Here is a 20194-nt window from a genome sequence, read left to right on the forward strand (position 1 = left end):
AGATTTTCTTTGCTCAGAGACTGTGTGTGTACTACGGCAAGGCCTTTGCCTCTCATTTGTCAGGAGAATAAAAAATGCATCTCTTTTTCTATGTAACGTATTTGTATCCAAAAAATTGAGTAGATATTCCGATTGCTTAGAATTATGTTGTCCACAACACCACTGGCAAAAGCGGGACAGTTTACAAAATAATTTATCAACAACATTCTAAGAGCTATAACAGGAAACTGACTTGTTTCAAGTGGCAAGAAAATAGTTTTCGTTTCGAGAGTAATTAATACATAGGCACCAAGTTTTGATTGTGACACTGCAAATACAGAAATACATTAGAGATATTTGAACTAATACAATTGTAGTCAACTAGAACTGTACTGAAAAATCATTTCTCATATTATTTACTTCTAAATTTCTTTGAAAAAGAGCAAAAATATTCGATGAGAAACCTTTCTCAGTATTGACTCACCAGTCTTGGGAAAAAATGTCGCGAGGTTTAGTGTAAAACTCCGTGTGTTGTTGAGGAAGAAACGACGAGGTCGTGAAAACGTCTTCCTGTTATGCAACTGATAAACGAAGATGGTCCCTTAGAGGAAGGATAGCATGGCATACGTCTCCTATAGTTTTCCTCTTTTGAATACATTGACAATTTTGCAGTCTGTTTCAGAGTAAGAAATTGTACGTCATCTATAAAGTCTATGCTTCGCAACTTCATTAACTGAGAGTTAAGCTTGATTTTTACTTATGTATTTGTAGTCGGTTTTCTTCCTGGTTTGGTAAGATCTGCCACGAATTCGTAACTTGTGCCAATTACGTTACCTCAGAGTAGCGCTTACATACAGCGTCCTGACTAATTTGCTGTATATATTCCTATCCTATCCTCCACATCTGCATATAGTATCGTGGAAGTCATTCCCGATTTCCACCACAGTCCACGCTTCTTGTTCATATGCTACTATGATGCAAAAGCGCATGCTCAGAAATGTCTTCCTTAAATTAAGCCCTATGTGCTCTAGACTTCTTTTAGCGAGGAATGGTATCTCTTCCCGTACTAGTCTGCTTCTTATATCATCCTTCCTTCGTCCGTCACGCGTCATTTTGTTTCGGAGACAAGAGAATTCGTCCACCTCGCCTACGGCGCGACCCCAATTTTGATGTTAGGTACATCTCTTATGTCGCCCCTGCTTTTGTTTACTGCCAACCCATATTTCTACTCAGTAGACTGTTCATCGCATTCATCACCTCCTGTAACAATACCTCATTTTCAAGGGGAACAGAAATGTCCCCAGCGAATCCTGTATAGACTTCCTTAATTCTGCTTCTGAACCCCTCTCGTTTCCTTCCTTGCTTCTTCGTTGCTGTCATCAGACGAAAGGACAAAGACTGCATGTCCGCCTCACGCCCTTTTTAATCCGAGCACTTTTCTTTTGGTCTTCTTTTTTCAGTCCCCTTTTGGTACTTGTAAACATTGTGTATTGCTTTTCTTTTCCTATATATCTATTTTTATGAGGAATTCAAACATTTTAACTATTGTGTTTTCGAATGCCTTCCTTTAGGTAGATAATCGTATGAAAGTTTCTTGATTTACGTAAGTATTCCTTGCATTATCAGGCCCAAAGTCTGACTCGTCTCTCCAGAGCCTTACCATCCCTAAAACCGTACTGGCCGACACGGAACAGATCGTCAATTTTTTTTTCCAGTCCTCTGTGCACTGTTCTTGTCTGCAGCTGTAATGTGTGAGTTCCATTAATGGCACGGGGCCAGGGCGGGCTGTCTCTCCTGGACGCGAGAAGAGATTCATCTGGAGTCTCAGCTCTCGCAACGGACCCAGGGACTGTCTCGAAGCGGCACTTCACGCAACAACGAGCACCCAAAGAGGTGCATTAAAAATTGAAAGCCCCCGCGGGGGTTGCGTCAAGGCGGCCACTGCAACTGCCTCGCTCTCTGTAGAGGGAGGGGAGAGGGAGAGGGAGAGAGGGAGGGGGGGGGGGAAGAGGGAGAGAGGGAGGGAGGGAGAGAGAGAGAGAGTGTCAACCAGGTCCACAGAGCACTCGTTAGCTTCGCAATGAATCTGCTCGGATTCCACTCGTGCCATAAAAACTTTCTCCGGATTCCGCTCACGCCGACCGCGCAAAGCCGCACCAACTTTCCCCACAGAATACACTCATGTAGTCGCCTTGCTCACTCACCGAGTCTCGTCGTACCGACTGCACACGTCGCCCGCGTAACACGAGTGGTAACGAAAGTTTTAATTGTGGCTTCTAAAAAGTAAAGTTACGTAATTATTTATGTGTTTTCTGCTTATCGTTTCTAGATACTTGACCGTAGTCCAAGTACACACTGAAACGCCCGCCCCGCAGGAGCCTAGCACGCCGCTGCAGTAGCGGAAACTAAATTGTGCAAACCCATCTGCGCTTTATCAATGAGCTGCGCCATTTTGTTTCTGCTACTCTAGCTGAGTGCTACGGTACTGTGCGGCGGACATTTCAGTGTGTACTTCGACTACGGACATGTACTTAGAAACTACAAACAAATAATTACGTAAATTCGAAGTGATAACTAAAACTTTCACTACTAGCAATATGATGGACGCAATAAAATCGTTTTACACTCTCGCGAAAGGATTCTGTGTGTTGACTCAAAAGATTTTAGCGAAAAGAATGGTTCAAATGGCTCTGAGCACTATGGGACTTAACTTCTGAGGTCATCAGTCCCCTAGAACTTAGAACTACTTAAACCTAACTAATCTAAGGACATCACACACACCTATGCCCGAGGCAGGATTCGAACCAGTGACAGTAGCAGCAGCGCGGTTCCGGACTTAAGCGCCTAGAACCGCTCGGCCACCCCGGCCGGCGCGAAAAAGTATGTTGCTTGTCTTCTGAAGACGCACACACAAGATCAATGTGCATATTTTTGAAGGAAAAACTAGTGGTATGCTGCGGAAAAGCCCAGGGTGAGGCACAGCTGCGAGAAGAGTAGAGTTCAGATCTGTGTTATGCATCTTGGTCTTTTCGTATTTGCCATGTTATTGGCGGAGTGTGTAAGTGAGCTCACTAAATTTGCCTACAGAAGTTATCAATCAATAGTCGGACGTATTGTTTACTGGCTTAACCGAGTTCCACACTTAAGTGATTTTTAACATCCTTGATCTTTAGCAATGGCTGCACCAGAACGTAACAGGCGTGGAAATCGGCTGAGTTCCCCGCTATGAGCAGCAGTCAAATGGAACCTGAACACCCACCACGACGGAACCACGGAATGGTTCCATTCAAAAGTGGTCGCCACACGGCAAGACATTCGAACCACAGGAAGACGGCAGGATGAATTCCTGTTTCGTAGAACACAGTTGGTCGCTGACATATGAGCAACTGCACGCTCTTGCATGTCCTGATTCGACTGAAACAGACGCGACGCGTGTCTTTCTACAAGTCGCCAAAGATCAGAAAATCACAAGGTCAAAGTTCCAGGCTGTATGCATCACATGTTGCAATGTTTTCCAACCCAATCTCTGAAGCGCGGCCTTTGTCCAGTTGGCACTGTGAGGGCAGTTATTGTGTAACCAGACGATTCCGTCAGACAGCCGAGGGCACTTGGCAAAGCGAACACTGGAAACATCTCACGTCTCCCCCACCAAAGAAACCTGAAGCCGTTCACACAAGTTCCGGCAAGATCGTGATGACCTCCTCCATTGACTGCCGGGGCCCTCTGCTCATCGAGTGTGGAACCACAATGAATACGCAGCGCTATGAAGACAATTTGCAGAAACTGCGATGCGCCATTAAGTCAGAATGCCCAGGAATGCTGTCGGACTATCTCGTTGAGGGTAATGCCCGCCTTCCACACTGCGAATCGGAGGAAGGCTACGGTTCAGAGATTTGGTTGGGAAGTTCTACATCATCATCTGAACAGCATGGGTCTTTCACCTGGTGATTTTCTCATCTTTGGCGACGTGAAGATAGACATGCGCGGACGTCGGTTTTAATAGGACGAGGAAGTGTGGATGCAGTTGATCTATCAGCGGCTGACTGCTTTCGCCAAAACAGGAAATGATAAGTCTCGTCTTCCAGTTAGATAAATGTGTTAACGTGCGTGGCGATTACATTTGAATGGAATCATTCAACGGTCCGTTCATAGCGGAAGTTTGGTTCCATTTGTATAGCCCCTATAGAGCCCTCAGTTCGGAGTGCGTTGGTCATTGTCTAAGAGCTATTGAAAATGACTAAAGTATCAAACCATATCAACCAATAAACGATATTTGTGTGAGGCCTGACTGATTATCTCTGTAGCAGTATCTTGGTCTGGGGTCTTCGACAGTTGGCAGCGTTTCTGCGCAGCGCCCTCGCCACCCTCAAGGCTGGCGTCTCCAGGAGCGCCGCGGAGGAGCAGCTCGGCCGTGCCGGGAACAAAGACCCGGTGGCGCCGGTGGGCCCTCACCAGGGGCTGACGCAGCAGCGCGCTCTGCAGAGGTCGCCCACGCCGTCTGCCGTCCTTACCACAGGAGGCTGCTGCCACTACAAGTATACTCCACTGCTAGCGCAACTGCTCCTTTCTCTTCTGTCACACTTTTCAAACACAGCCCACCTCCTTGCTTTTCTCCACTGGCTACGTAATTACGGCATTTTTACTGCACCTCTACCTTGCTGAAGACTGTTTGCTATGCATCTGAAACCGTACACCGCTGGGCTGTCTTTCGCAACATTCTCACCGCTGTTACTTCATTTCCTTGACCCCTCAGCCTCGTGAATCGGAGCTGAAAAAATTTGTTTCTCTCGTCCTATTATCTGTAGTTTTTATGGTGCCTGGAGGTAGCAGACTTGTTTCAGAAAGTGTAATTGATATTGGTGTTCTAATAACGTTGTAAACAGCATTTCGAGAAAAGAACGTGATGTTAGTAACACAGTAGTCAAGCACGCTTGCAAAAAATAGATACAGAAAAAAACTATTTACTGCTTATTCAAAACTGAAAAATTTATGGAAGCAATTAAATAGCTAACTGGGTAGCTTTTGGAAAAAGAAATATGCGACACAGAATAATGTATCTGAAGATACCGAACTATTTTATTGTGGTGTGCTTGTTTGTGGAATGAAACTTACGAAGGATCATCAAGTATGCGGCGGCACTATACGTAGCCTCGAAAATGACGTCTGCGACGGAGGTGCATTCCAAGCAGAGAGCTGTCACGAGTTTCTTCTGGCGCAAGACCAGAACATCGCAGATATTCATAGGCGCTTACTGACTGTCTACGGAGACCTGGCAGTGAACAAAGGCACAGTCAGTCTTTGGGCTAGGCGTCTGTATCATCGTAACACGGCCGCACGAAACTGTCAGATCTCCCGCATGTCGGCCGACTGCACACGACTGTGCCTCTCGCAATGTTGGAACTTGCAGGTACTCTCTAGGTGATCGACGGATCACACTCAAACACCTCGCTGCACAACTGGACTTCTCTGTTGGTAGTGCTGAGACACTCCTCCAGCAGCTGGGGAACTCAAAGGTGTGCCCCCGCTGGGGTTCTCGCCACCTAGCATAAGACCACGATGAGCAACGAAGGGCCCTCTATACGGAATTTCTTGCGCGTTACGAGGCTGATCGTGACAATTTGTTGAGGAAGTGGTGCCACATCACCTCTCCTCCGAAGGAAAAGGTCGAAGCTGTACGCTCAGATGGTAAAGCCACGGCGACGGTCTCAGATCCTAGAGGGGGTTATCCTGTATGATGTCCTCCCTCACTGTGCAACGATCAACTCTGAAGTGTATTGTGCTAGCCCCAGGAAACTGAAGAAACGACTGCAGCGTGTTGGTCACAACAAAAACGCAAACTAACTTCTCTATGACAACACGAGGTCTCACACATGCCTGCGCACCCGAGAGGCGCTCACAGGACTTCAGCGGACTGTTCTTCCTCATCCACCCTACAGCCGGAACCTCACAACTTTCGACTTCCACCTGTTTAGCTCAATGAAGGATGCATTCCGCATGAAACAGTGCGTAGACGACGGGGAGGTTATTGATGCAGCAAGACGACGATCAGTAAAGTGGTACCGTGCGGGCATGCAGGCCTACCCAGTAAGGGTGCAAAAGGCCATCACACTGGACAGAAATAATGTCGAAAAAATATGTTTCTGTAGCCAAACAGTAATTCTGTCACAGACAGCAAAGGACTTGGAAGAGCGGTTGAAAGGAATGGACAGTGTCTTGAAAGGAGGCTATAAGATGAACATCAACAAAAGCAAAACGAGGATAATGGAATGTAGTCGAATTAAGTCGGGTGATGCTAAGGGTATTATATTAGGAAATGAGACACTTACAGTAGTAAAGGAGTTTTGCTATTTGGGGAGGAAAATAACTGATGATGGTCGAAGTAGAGAGGATATTAAATGTAGACTGGCAAGGAAAGCGTTTCTGAAGAAGAGAAATTTGTTAACATCGAGTATAGATTTAAGAGTCAGGAAGTCGTTTGTGAAAGTATTTGTATGGATTGTAGCCATGTATGGAAGTGGAATATGGACGATAAATAGTTTGGACAAGAAGAGAATAGAAGCTTTCGAAATGTGGTGCTACAGAAGAATGCTGAAGATTAGATGGGTAGATCACATAACTAATGAGGAGGTATTGAATAGAATTGGGGAGACGAGGAGTTTGTCGCACAACTCGACTAGAAGAAGGGATCGGTTGGAAGGACATGTTCTGAGACATCGAGGGATCACCAATTTAGTATTGGAGGGCAGCGTGGAGGGTAAAAATCGTAGAGGGAGACCAAGAGATGAATACTAAGCAGATTTAGAAGGATGTAGGTTCCAGTAGGTACTGGGAGATGGAGCTTGCACAGGATAGATTAGCATGGAGAGGTGCATCAAACCAGTCTCAGGACTGTAGACAACAGCCAAACAGTGGGGAATAGTACAGTGGACTGGAACGCTGAATAAAAGCAGCCTGCTTTCAGAAAACCGCAGAGCACGCACCTGTCATGGCGGGTGAAGGAGTGTCCGTGGCTGGGCGTGCGCGGCGAGGGCAGGTCGCGGTCGCAGGCTGCTGCTGCTGCGGCCGTGGCTGGCGCCAGCCGCTCCCTGTCGCGGTCGCCGTGCGGTGTGCACGGCGCGGACTTTGCCACCTGCTGCCCGCTGCAGCCAGACGACCTGAAACACGTCAACACAGCTGCCGTCAACTCGTCGCCGCGTCCCCTTACAGCTTACGCTCGCGAGTTCGAGGTCGCAACTTCAGTACTGTTCATTTGAAAATGTTGTGTTAACAATTGGAAGGAAAAATATTAACGGCTAATAACTCACCACGAGCGTCAGGAAGACGACAGTAAATGAGTGTCCGGGAGGTGCACGAAGGAACTTCCTATGGGATATAAGTACGAGGTGCATTCTAGTTCTAATGCCTCCGATTTTTTTTAATTAACTACTCACCCGAAATCGATGAAACTAGAGTTACTTCTCGACGTAATCGCCCTGCAGACGTACTCATTTTTCACAACGCTGACGCCATGATTCCATGGCAGCGGCGAAGCCTTCTTTAGGAGTCTGTTTTGACCACTGGAAAATCGCTGAGGCAATAGCAGCACGGCTGGTGAATGTGCGGCCACGGAGAGTGTCTTTCATTGTTGAAAACAGCCAAAAGGCACTAGGCGCCAGGTCAGGTGAGTTGGGAGCATGAGGAATCACTTCGAAGTTGTTATCACGAAGAAACTGTTGCGTAACGTTAGCTCGATGTGCGGGTGCGTTGTCTTGGTGAAACAGCACACGCGCAGCCCTTCGCGGACGTTTTTGTTGCAATGCAGGAAGGAATTTGTTCTTCAAAACATTTTCGTAGGATGCACCTGTCACCGTAGTGCCCTTTGGAACACAATGGGTAAGGATTACGCTCTCGCTGTCCCAGAACATGGACACCATCATTTTTTCAGCACTGGCGGTTACCTGAAATTTTTTTGGTGGCGGTGAGTCTGCGCGCTTCCAATGAGCTGCCTGCCACTTTGTTTCTGGATTGAAAAATGGCATCGACGTCTCATCCATTATCACTACCAACGAAAAGAAAGTCCCATTCATGCTGTCGTTGCGCGTCAACATTGCTTGGCAACATGCCACACGGGCAGCCATGTGGTCGTCCGTCAGCATTCGTGGCACCCACCTGAATGACACTTTTCGAATTTTCAGGTCGTCATGCAGGATTGTGTGCACAGAACCCACAGAAATGCCAACTATGGAGGCGATCTGTTCAACAGTCATTCGGCGATCCCCCAAAACAATTCTCACCACTTTCTGGATCATGTCGTCAGACCGGCTTGTGCGAGCCCGAGGTTGTTTCGGTTTGTTGTCACACGATCTTCTGCCTTCATTGAACTTTCGCACCCACGAACGCACTTTCGACACATCCATAACTCCATCACCACATGTCTCCTTCGACTGTCGATGAATTTCAATTGGTTTCACACCACGCAAATTCAGAGAACGAATGATTTCAAGCTGTTCAAGTAAGGAAAACTTCGCCATTTTAAGTATTTAAAACAGTTCTCATTCTCGCCGCTGGCTGTAAAATTCCATCTCCTGTACGGTGCTGCCATCTCTGGGACGTATTGACACTGAACGCGGCCTCACTTTAAAACAATGCGCATGTTTCTATCTCTTTCCAATCCGGTGAAAAAAAATAATCGGAGGCCTTAGAACTTGAATGCACCTCGTATATCGAAGGATGAAGGATAACAGCAGCAGCAGGAAATTGTGTAATCATAGGATTCCTTATGAACAGCAAGATGGGGCAGAGAGTAAGTTACTGTGAGCAGTTCCAAGATGGGAATGTTCTTATCGGAACTGACAGCAAACAAACGCCAAAAACCGTAGTTTACGTATACATAACAATCATAGGTATACATGCACGAGCAGAAGATGTAGACATAAAGATGAATATTAATAATCATGCGGATTGGAGTGCGGTTGTAGGAAAAGGAATATAAGGAAGTTACAGAAGAATATCGGCCTGGTTGTAGGGACCAGAGACGAGAAAGGCTAATTGAGTCCTGCAGTATTTCATTTGGTAACAGCGAATACATTGTTCAGACATCAGGAGAGAAGGATTTATACATGGCGCACCCAGAAACAGACAGACTCGAATCACAATTCAGTAATGACGACAATTATACACAAGTTTAACTGAATCTTTCGGAAGAATCAAGATGGAAACAAGTAGTCTACTGAATTACTCAGAAATGATGAGATGATTTTGAAATTCTCGAAGACTGTAGATATTGCGATAATGATTACCAGAGTAGGCACTTCAGTTGAAGAGGAATGGAAATCTCTAAGAAAGGCTATCACAGAAAATGGACCGACAAATATAGTTACACGCAAGGTAACTGTGAACAAAACCTGCGGCAAATGCAGAAATACATCAAGTGATCGACGAAATAAGGAAACACTGAAAAGTTCGGGCAGAAATGCGAATGCAACAATATTGAACACTTCAGAATGAAATAAATAGGAAGTGCAGGACAGCCATGGCGAAACGGTTGCAGGAAAAATGAAGGGATAGGAAGAGTAATAGTCGTATGAAGGACATACTCGGCAAATATAAATTCACTGGTCTAAGTGATAATTAAATGAATGCTGAAGTTGGTATGTAGAATATGTGAGACTCTTGACATACCATTAGACTTTCGGAAAAATATCCGCACAAACCTGTGCTGTACGGAATTCCACAGCAATGTATGGCTGTGAATCACGGACTGTGAGAAAACGGGTAGAGAATCGAAGGGTTAGAGATATGGCGGTACAGAAGGACGTTGTGAATTACTTGGAGCGATAGAATAAGGTTGGCAGAGGTTCTGCCCAGTACCGACAAAGAAAGGAACATTTAGAAAACACTAACAAAAAGCTGGAAGAGGACGATGGGACATCCGTCAAGGCATCACGGATTAACTTTCATGTTATGAGAGGGAGCTATAAAGTGTAGAAACTTCGGGGAAAGACATCGATTGCAATACATCCAGCATATAATTTAAGTTCAAATGGCTCTAAGCACTCTGGCACTTAACATCTGAGGTCATCAGTCCCCTAGACCTGGAAGTACTTAAACCTAACTAACCTAAGGACACCACACACATCCGTTCTGGACTGAAGCGCCTAGAACCGCTCGGCCACAACGGCCGGCTATAATTTGGGACACACAGTGCAGGTGCTACTGTGAGATGAAGAGGTTGACAAGGCGGAACTCATGGTGGGCCACATCAAACCAGTCAGATCACAGATCACTCAAACTGTACGCTAATCTTATTAGAAATTTGAAGGTGGAAAATTAGTTAGAATGAGTCGAACTCGTGGTATGAATACTAACATATTTTTACCTTTTAGAGTTAGTATTTCCACTTCCATGGTGTTTTACAAGCTTTTTACGTAAACGCACCGGAAACACTGACGGAATTAACTGAATTTTACGCTTAAGTCTTGGTTCCTTATTGTAGCCAATATGTTTGTCTCGGAAATCAGTAAATAATTGCGATATATTAACGTCCACTATGAGTATTGCACTTTTCAGTTTATGTTACATAAAACTAGTTTCACGTTGTTAAAGCGTAGGCTGTTTAGCCTGGTGCACCACATTCTGTGAGTAACCCTACGAAGCACTGATTCCCCAGAGGTATGTACGCAGCAGAGTGCGCTGGGGTATCCGGCATATATTTTTCAAGGCACTCTGCATGAAGAGCGACCCTTTGTTCGGAGCCATTGTTCGTCAGTGTCAAGGGAGCGAAGCAAAGTTCTGGCACTCGCTTTCCCTCTCACGCTGTCGGATACATCCGGCCATAATTACACCTTGCGGGAAATACAGCCAACTCAATACAGTTTCTTGTTGCTTGGCTAGAAAATTTGAGCAGGAGTCAATTCCCCAGACACCATGTTAGGCGATATCTAGGTTCCGAAGTTAATGTTCAGCATTCAGTTGCAAAAATGTAGCAAATTATTTACTCTTTACGCACAACTGGCAAACGAGACCCGAAATACTTAGGATCGTGCCTGATAGAATTCTCGTTTGAACATCACCGAACTAACAATACCAATACCAGCAGAATTCGAGTCTCAGACGCGGGGGAGGAGGGAATTACTTCTTTAAACGACGTTTATCATGTCACATGTCTAGTAGAAATAATAATAATAATAATAATAATAATAATAATAATAATAATAATAATAATAAGCGAAATACACAAAGCAATCACTTATATAAATACATCGGCTACACCATTGCAATTTCATAACCACTTCTACAACCTTTTAGATCACATATCATCAACAGATACGAAGAAAGTAAATTGGAAAAAGAAAACACTACATGGCAAGCACCCGTATCATCTAACACAGCCACACATCGATCAAGACGCGTCCAACACATGGCTAAGAAAAGGCAATATATATATATATACAGTGAGACGGAATGATTCATGATAGCAAAAATAATACATCAACAACTTGCCATACTATATAAACTAATAAAACAACACGTTCCCACATACAAGTATGCACCACAAAATGTACTGGAGAATGACGAATACAAATTATACTGGAACAGAACCTTTATAACAGATAAAAGAACACCACATAACAAACCTGACATCATACTCACCAATAAAATCAAGAAATTAACACAACTAATCGAAATATCCATACCAAATACAACAAATATACAGAAGAAAGCAGGAGAAAAAATTGAAAAATACATCAAACTGGCTGAGGGAGTCAAGGACATGTGGCATCAGGATAAAGTTGACATTATACCAATTATACTATCAACTACAGGAGTCATACCACACAATATCCACCAGTATATCAACGCAATACAGCTACATCCAAACGTATATGTACAACTACATAAATCTGTAATTATTGATACATGTTCAGTTACCCGAAAGTTCCTAAATGCAATGTAACATATACCGTGCTGTTAAAAGGAAGTCACGCTTGAGCAAGGTCCGCGTCACTTTCCAGACGTAGCGTCTGAGAAAGGAAAGATAATAATAATAATAATAATAATATTATATAATACTAATTATATTCTTTACATTGACTCTCTTTACAGCACTTTAGTGTAACTGCCATCGGCAGCTCGTAGTCTAGTGCTTACTTTACTGCCACTACATCGCTGGACGAGCCTTCGATTCCCGGCCGTGTGGGAATGTTTCCTCGCTCGGAAACAGGATATTTACGTTCTCCTACCAATTTCATCTCATCTTCATCGACCCACAAGTTATTGGAGTGGTGTCAGCTAGAAAGACTTGTACCAGATGGACGAATAACACCCAAGGGCTCTCCCGCTCGCTACTGCCAAACCATAGTTTCGTTTAACGTAAGTTCCAAGAATTCACAATTCACAGAAATGCAGCATTTGGGAAGAACATATAGTACACAGTTTATTTCGGAAGGAAAACAGGAACAAACTCTCACAGCACTGCCAACACCATAATTTTTCGGCTTAAAATCGAAGTACGCTCTCCATTGCCAGTGTTTCACGTAACGCTGCAACTAGACCCACGTGTAAACAGACAAAAGCTGGTTTTCTATGCCTACAATCTAGCGAATGTTTCATTTTTTCTTAATGGAGAGAGGTTACTCGTTCTTTCTTGCCTTATTCCCCGTGGTTTGGTGGTTCTACCTGTGCCTCACGAACCGTCTCAGATTTGTTGTCGGTCATGTAGCAGGTACATCAAAGTGGGCAGTCCCTCAGACAAGAATGACAAGTACCTCGTGATAAACGTAGCTTGTGACTTTCTAAAATTTCTTGCCATTTCCGTGGTATTTGGTGTCCATACTAGTTTATTCTCACAAAGCTGAAAAAATTGGAAAATGGCGAAGATAACGAATTCTTTTAGCAAAACTTTTTTGGGGGAAGGGACGTGATTCGCTCCCGTGACACACACTCTTCCCGTCTTTCGACCAGCTACTAGCCTCCAAACTGAAAACGAGAAAAAACATCACAAAAAAAGAAAGACGCGCCACGTGTGTATTTCGGCTCAACATCCACTTGTGAGGAACTCCAAGACTTAATTACGATTGTCAACAAAATATGATCGCTCCAATTATTTTCGTAGCAACAATCCGGAAGCACTTAAAATGTTTTTATAAATTTCGCGAGAAAGAGCACAAAAATTGCTAATATTTTAACACCGTCAGAAGGTTGGTTGGTTAGGTGTTAAGGGACTAAACGGCGATGTCACTACTCACTAGGTCGAGAGGTAGTTCATCTGAAGTTGGTGACGTCTGCTAGAAATTTGAATCAATCATCAGAGTACGTAGGAGTAGTAAAATCGAGGCACTGAAAGCAATACTGATGTGAGAGCTGAGACATAATTCAAGGGGATGTAAAAGAATATGGTTGGGGCCGGCGCGTAGAGCAGGGAGCAGGCGAGCGGTCTACCTGGCCAACCTGTGGCAACAGAAGGCCCGTCCCCGCATCCGTCCAGTTAACAACCCGGTTACGGGCGAAGGCAGTTACAGAGTAAAGAAAGATTTCTAGCGGGTAGATTCGTAATAGTGAGAGAGAGAGAAGGGTAAAAACGTAAAGCGCATCGGTTTAACAGCGGGGAGCGGGGGAGAAACAGGCAGGCGAGTGCATCGCGGTGCTCTGCATGCAGCGATTTTTTCCAGAAGATGACGGGAATCACATTCCCTGTAACGTCACGCCGTTTCGACTTACTGATTGCGCTGGAAACTCGAGAGCTTTGTATTAGCAATATTCTGATGTCTAACATCTCCAGCGGATCAACAGCGATTTGGTTGCTGAAAAACATATTCCATCGCCATGTAAACATTACCTCAACTTTGACATCTAGTGAACGAATGTTGCCGAAACAACATTCTCTACAATAAAATCACCAGCATGAGAAGCGTCTGGAGGCTTTATCGGGTCTACCAGTAACGCCCGCCGCTCTCCGTCAATTCCGGTGTCATCCCGATTGTAGTTGGCCAAACACGTCCTTTGTGGCGATGGACCTTCAACTGAGCAAGTAATCGACAATACGCTGATGTCACCAGGTAAGTGTCACTGATCGGGCATTTGCTGTCTCAAGCAGCTGTTCAAGTCGCTTCTCCTCTCTAGAACAGAAGGCGCGTAAAACAAGTAGAAGAGCACATATCAGGGAACGGTGGATCACGCATCCACTAACAACACGATACTGTCGCGACAGGCGCTAACCAGCTGCACGAGGAAGCCGTTTGCGCTCCGAGCCTCTATGTCCAGATGACTGCAAGAGCACGGGGATTTTACGCGCGGCGTTTTTCTGGATTCAGGTTTCAGTCGATGCCAGTGGTGAGCATAGGAGGGATCGCGCCAACTGTTCACGTTGAGAGAAAAAAGAACCCCACCCACCGTCACAGACACGAGGGGCAGAGGGGGTGATGGGAGGGGGAGGGAGGGAGAGAGGGAGAGAGGGAGAGAGGGAGAGAGGGAGAGAGGGAGAGAGGGAGAGAGGGAGAGAGGGAGGGAGGGAGGGAGGGAGGGAGGGAGGGAGGGAGGGAGGGAGGGAGGGAGGGAGGGAGGGAGGGAGGGAGGGAGGGAGGGAGGGAGGGAGGGGGAGGGGTGTGTCGGGGGGTAGATGGGTAGGTTGTTTTGGGGGAGTGGGTGTAACAAAAAAAAATGGCGCTATGCAGAATGAAGAATTCGTCTGACAAACCCTCACTAATTCAGACTTCACTGATTTCGAATTCGCGATAATGTTGACTTTTTTTTGGTAGTACAGTGAAACGCCGCCTTACCGTGCCCGACATCATTCGCATCGACCTTATTTATCGTAAAATGATGAACGCGTACTCTTCTTTCCCATCCGCATCACCCATTACATACGTAACTCGTAACACAGTTATGTTAAATTACATTTCCTCAGTCGTGTAAAGCTGTATCGAATTGTCGTAGAGTACAACACATTAAGCAAGATAAGTGACACAAATCGGTAAGTTTAAAAGGTGAAATAAGAGCCTTGATAAAATCGAAGTCAGTGCTTCTATCCAGTGTTTTATCACACAGCTTGGCATTGCAAAGTCAATGTGAAACACTGCAACAAGACTTTGGACTTTGTGCTAAAAAGAAGATGGAAAACGAAAACGGGCAACTGGACAAAAAAAAAGATGACCACTGATGATCCTGTGTACACTTTTTTAAAGCCGATGAAATTATTGCCATGGCAACAATACGAGGTGGTAGCGCCTCCTTAACATGTACGGGTCATACGAGTGCACATCCGGAAGATAATAGCAAATAAATAGTGAAGTACGTACAATTCTTCAGCAAATGCAGCATACAAATTTCCCGTCCAATACAGAATTTGATTTCTGATTAGTATGTATAGCTAACTTGTTTTTGTCTAACCTTTGAATATGTTTTGTAACTGATTTCTATAACTCTATTGTTCACTGTGATACCATTACATTAACTGTTTTAATGAAATATGTTGCACAGTTTTTCACGTAACATTATCGTTCATGTAGTTTTTCTGTAACTTCTAGGTATACTGTGTTCTTTATTCGTATTTATAGTTTCAGATGACTATTTTAGAAAACATTTCTATAATTCAGACTTCGAATAATTCCGGTGGGTATCGCCCCAGTTAATGAAGTTTCACTGCACCCTGTTTATACGGTTCATATCTCTGCTAGCGGGGTAACCGTAGTATTCAAACACTGAGACGTCTTCGGCCGAGGTAGATCGCGGACTAGCGAGCAGCAGAGGAGGTCGTGGCTACCAGAGACGAGTCGCTACCACTGGCTCGGTTACAGCCGAGTGTGGCTGCTGAAGGATCACGGCTGCGCGCCTAGTCGGGATGATGCGAGCCAGCAGGGGGCAGCGCGGGACCTACATCTCACGATCCACTCAGTTTACTCGTAATTGGTCGAATGTGTTTCTGTAGAACGCTCCCTGTGGACAAAAGCGAAACTGCCACCACGTCCTCTAACTATTACAAATAAAAAACGGTGTAAATCTTTTCAAATTCAGTTTTGGGAGCAAACTGGAGGTTAGTAAGGCAGCTGTCTGTCCCGTGGCTACCGCAAAAAACAACTGTCGCCCGATCAAGTCGTCGTGGCGTTCGACGATTTCGATATGAAACGCTGTTATATAGACTACCCTCACTGTTTCGAATTCAATTTCACCACATGTTTATGTATAATAGCGGCCTCAACAACACGTTACCTTTAGGTATATATTCAACATTGAAAATCTATGCAGTGAATTAACACCTATTTCTCACACTTGAAGGCGATAATGACAGATTACTGTTGGTTGGTTGATTGGGAGAGAGGACCAAACAGCGACATCATCGGTCTTATCGGATTAGGAAAGGATGTTGGTCGCGCCCTTTCTAAGGAACCATCCCGGCAATTGCGTGAAGCTATTTAGGGAAATGACAGTTTATTGTGATGTGATGGTTATCTCAACGAGAACTATTCATCGACCTTAATTTCAATAAGCTGCCTCAATCAGAATCAGTCTTTCCTTTAAGAGTCCGTAGGTTTTATTTGTAAGACGCTCCTTCGGTTGGTTACTTAAATATGCTAGCATTTCTAAAAGGTAAAGCGCGAGATTTTAACACAGTATCGGGTGAATTCTGATTAGTCCATATCCTAGTGTCAGGCGAAGACTATTTCACCTTAAAATAAACTGTCGCCCCTCCAGAGCATTTCAAATAATCAGTTTCCAGGTGCTGTGAACGTAAACTCGGCGTGTTTTAGGTAGCTGGGCTCCTGTGAATTCAGAGTGAGCAGAAGTTCCCAGTACAGATGGCCGGCGGAATGAGTCAATCCTAGCTGGTCCTGATGCTGCGGCAGTAGCAGTCAACCTCGCCGCGTGGAAATAGCGCTTTTAATTCCGGCAAACAGCAGGTCTTCCGTGTAAACAGACGCTTCGCGGCAGACTGGTTTAAACAGTGCGGCCTGCACCGGGCTGGGCTGGAAGCAAACTCCGGGACGGGACGTACCGGGCTCTGGAAGAGGCTTCTGCGGCTGCGGGCGGGCGTGCGACAACAAACAGCGCGTCCGGCGGCGTAACGAGGCCCCGGCCGCCACCGTCACCGGACCCACGTCTCAGCCACGAGGCGCAGACACACAGAAGGCTGGACTTTAACGTGCCGTCGCTGTAGAGGTCGCTAGAGACATGGCTAAAGCTCGGGTTGCGAAAGGAAAGCCACCGTGTCTTTTGCAAACGAACCATCTCGACATATCTCTTCAGCAATTCAGTCAAACCACAGGAAACCGAACTCTGGGTGGCTGTCCGTGGAAGGCGAGTCCAGTGTCTTAGCGCTGCACTCCATCTCCACAAACAGCAGCCTGACGTATGGCTTCGTGAGCCTTGCTTGCCCACCAGCAACTCGAACACTTCATTTACTTTTCTATACAGCGACAGACGCTATTTCTCTCAGAATCATAGATGAGGTGAAATCAATTTCGAAGACTGCCTTTACCGACCGGAGAAATAGCTGTATTATTTTGTTACACGTTAGGCTGCCGAATGAGTGCGAATGCAAGTTTTCTTTGAATCGTCGGTAGCCTAAATGAATATTTTAAAGAATGCGTTAATGTGTTGGATGAAGGGAAAACTTCACAAGTATTTGCAGACATCTTTGCGATGTTATCCCTAGTGAGCAGACGGGCTAAGTGTGAGTGCGTGGCTGGCATGAGTCAGCGTCAGGTGCTGCAAGATGCGCTCTATTTGCAGCGGTTGCACGTGCTTATCTTGGTCAACCGCCGCCGTCATCCACGCTTCTAGAGAGGTAAAGCTGTCATCAGCTCTAACGTTGGTCTGAACAGTGCTTCAATACGTGATCTTCTGATTGAGATGGTACGTCTCTGCTTTCGTCCGACCTTCGAACTGGCTTACCCAGTCGGATATAGGTCGACTCCAAACCACACTGCAGCTTCGTATTTTTCACACTAATAAATCATTTCTATAGGTGAAAGAAGCTACCAGTCACATACAAAACGTTTTTATCGACTGAGGATCACAACCTCCTGGATTAGCACGCTTGCACATACCACCCGGAGGTTTAACTTCTACTGACAACACGTTTCCACGCAGTGTGTACGACACGTACACGACAGTAAACCGTGTAACGCGAGTTCTGTTTGCGTAGCGTTAACCTTCCATTCAGCTCTAGGTCTAAATTACACCGTATAAATATAAGTTGCCGCCGACTATTGAATTTAACGACTCGGTGGAGGAACTCCGTTTCAAAATGAACGCCGCATCAACTCTTTTGTCGGCGTGAAGTATGATTTTCCAAATTTCGGGAACATCCAAACACTATCATTAATTGATGCAGAGATTCCTGGCTGTAAATGTAAGGCTATGACTGCTTTTAATACAACTGCCAACGGCCCACATATCTCCCCGACAATTAACTTCGGAACATCGTTCTTTTATATAGTGTCTAATGCTGGACTCAGAACTGATCCACGCGGGACGTCTTATCGTGTTACCATATTTGCTAAATTTGACAGAGGACTAACAATGTATCCTCGCCAGTGATGTGATTCAGGTGTCCCTAGCACGTAGCGCTGCGACTGCTCGTACAATGAGCCATAATGTCGGAACACGAGGTAAGTTATTTCGGTGTTAAGAAAAGCAAGTTTCGAGTAATTTTATTGTATGTCCCGTCCAAAATCTCACCGAGCAGACGCTCGTATTTCCGGGCGGTGCTGTGTTTTGCGGGGGTGGAGGGCACATAGCTCAGACGTTGTACCAGTGATGGCTGTATAAGGGTTCCTGCGATACGACACACTACAAATTTTCTCTAGAAGTGCTGAAATTAATTGTGGTTGATAGTTTTGAGAAAAGATAGCGTTGTTATTAGCTTTACGTGGTGTTTCTGCCGTAGCAGTTCTCACGCTGTTGGGATGCAGTTTAAGGAAAGGCACAGACTGCAGAGTATGGCGAGTTAAGTGACGGAAAGAGGGAGAGGATGGGGGTGGGGGGATGGGGAGAATGGCACGTCTGCCCCTCTTTATGGAAGCAGATCTTGTCGGGAGCAAGGGGGGCTCCTAGTGCTGTAAACACCCGAAAGCTAGACGCACTCCTCCACATTCAACACCGGATGCTGGCCTAAATTCTCACCTTTAGGTATATAAAGAGCACTGCTTCACGTTCTACTAGGTAGACCACTCGAGTATCCTAGCCTGCTCTGTAATGCACTCAGACGAAACAAATAGCTATCACTACTTGCGAAATATGAGTTTTGTTTGCTATTGAAGAAAAAAGAAATAGCTTCCCGCTTCCCCAACCCTCCACTGTCCGAGACATGTCAAGAACACTACTCGCCGCGCAACACTACGTCTCCCCCCCCCCCCCCCCCTCCCCGCCGCGCCTTTCGCCCTTGTCGCCGAGACAGAGACGCGAAATGGAGTACGGGTGCCGTGTACGTGGCGAAAGCAATTTGGCTTACAGTGATGGACACTGCACTAGTCAATCCTTGGAATAAGCCTGAGCCTTTTTGTGAGTCTTTCACTTGAAGAACCACGAAACAGGCAAATTGTACTGTGACTGCGTTGATGAAAACATCGCCACAATTTGAGGAATGCGATCATGAAAATGTTCAAGACTGGATGGGATGTGAATATGATGACGTTGACGGCCAAGTACTGACGGACGATGACGAAACAGGCTCAGTCGAGTCGCTCTAAGGAGATCCCTGTCAGTTTGCAGTGGGCTGGACGCAGCAGCTTCGCGCACCTAGTGCAGCCAGTCACGTTGCGCGATTTTGTGAAGGTCTCCTCCCAGCTCTATACAAGCCTATTGTGTTCGCCTGCAGCCGTTTACTCTTCATATCTGAAAGCTGCCAACATCGCTGCCAACTGTCAACTTACGCCGACTCCACTATAGCGACAATATCCACGCTTGGGAAAGAACCATCCAGCGATGGGGCTGACCCCTGCCTCGAGAAGGCTATGAACCGGTTACAACAACCAATATGAGATTGTTATCTTCAAAACGTTTGCGACATATAGCGGTAAAAAAAAGAGCCTCACCTCTGAAGCAAAAACAAACTTACTTATTTTGCTAAACTGTAGGTGTACTGTAACTGCCATTTTGAACTTTTGAAACCTGTTTAGGCAGTTGTCTGTGATTGGTGAATGTACAATGGCTGGCGCACCTGAGCGTTTCTTTGTTTCATATTGGTCTGAACCGTGGTACAATGTGTTTTCGAAAATGTTCTGTTGCCTACGCTTCT

The 20194-nt window shown here is 45.5% G+C and overlaps 1 protein-coding gene across 1 annotated transcript in view; it reads right to left on the reverse strand.

The window, feature by feature from the left end:
• The window catches only part of LOC126282309 (serine/arginine repetitive matrix protein 1-like), a 1097707-nt gene that overhangs the window by 130069 nt on the left and 947444 nt on the right, over positions 1-20194 (reverse strand). The window contains exon 5 of the mRNA XM_049981964.1: positions 6960-7133. Within this exon, the coding sequence (XP_049837921.1) occupies positions 6960-7133 (174 nt within the window). The remainder of the gene's footprint in view (positions 1-6959; positions 7134-20194) is intronic.

The sequence above is a fragment of the Schistocerca gregaria genome, chromosome 7 (genome assembly GCF_023897955.1).
Source record: "Schistocerca gregaria isolate iqSchGreg1 chromosome 7, iqSchGreg1.2, whole genome shotgun sequence".
Taxonomy (NCBI): Eukaryota; Metazoa; Arthropoda; class Insecta; order Orthoptera; family Acrididae; genus Schistocerca; species Schistocerca gregaria.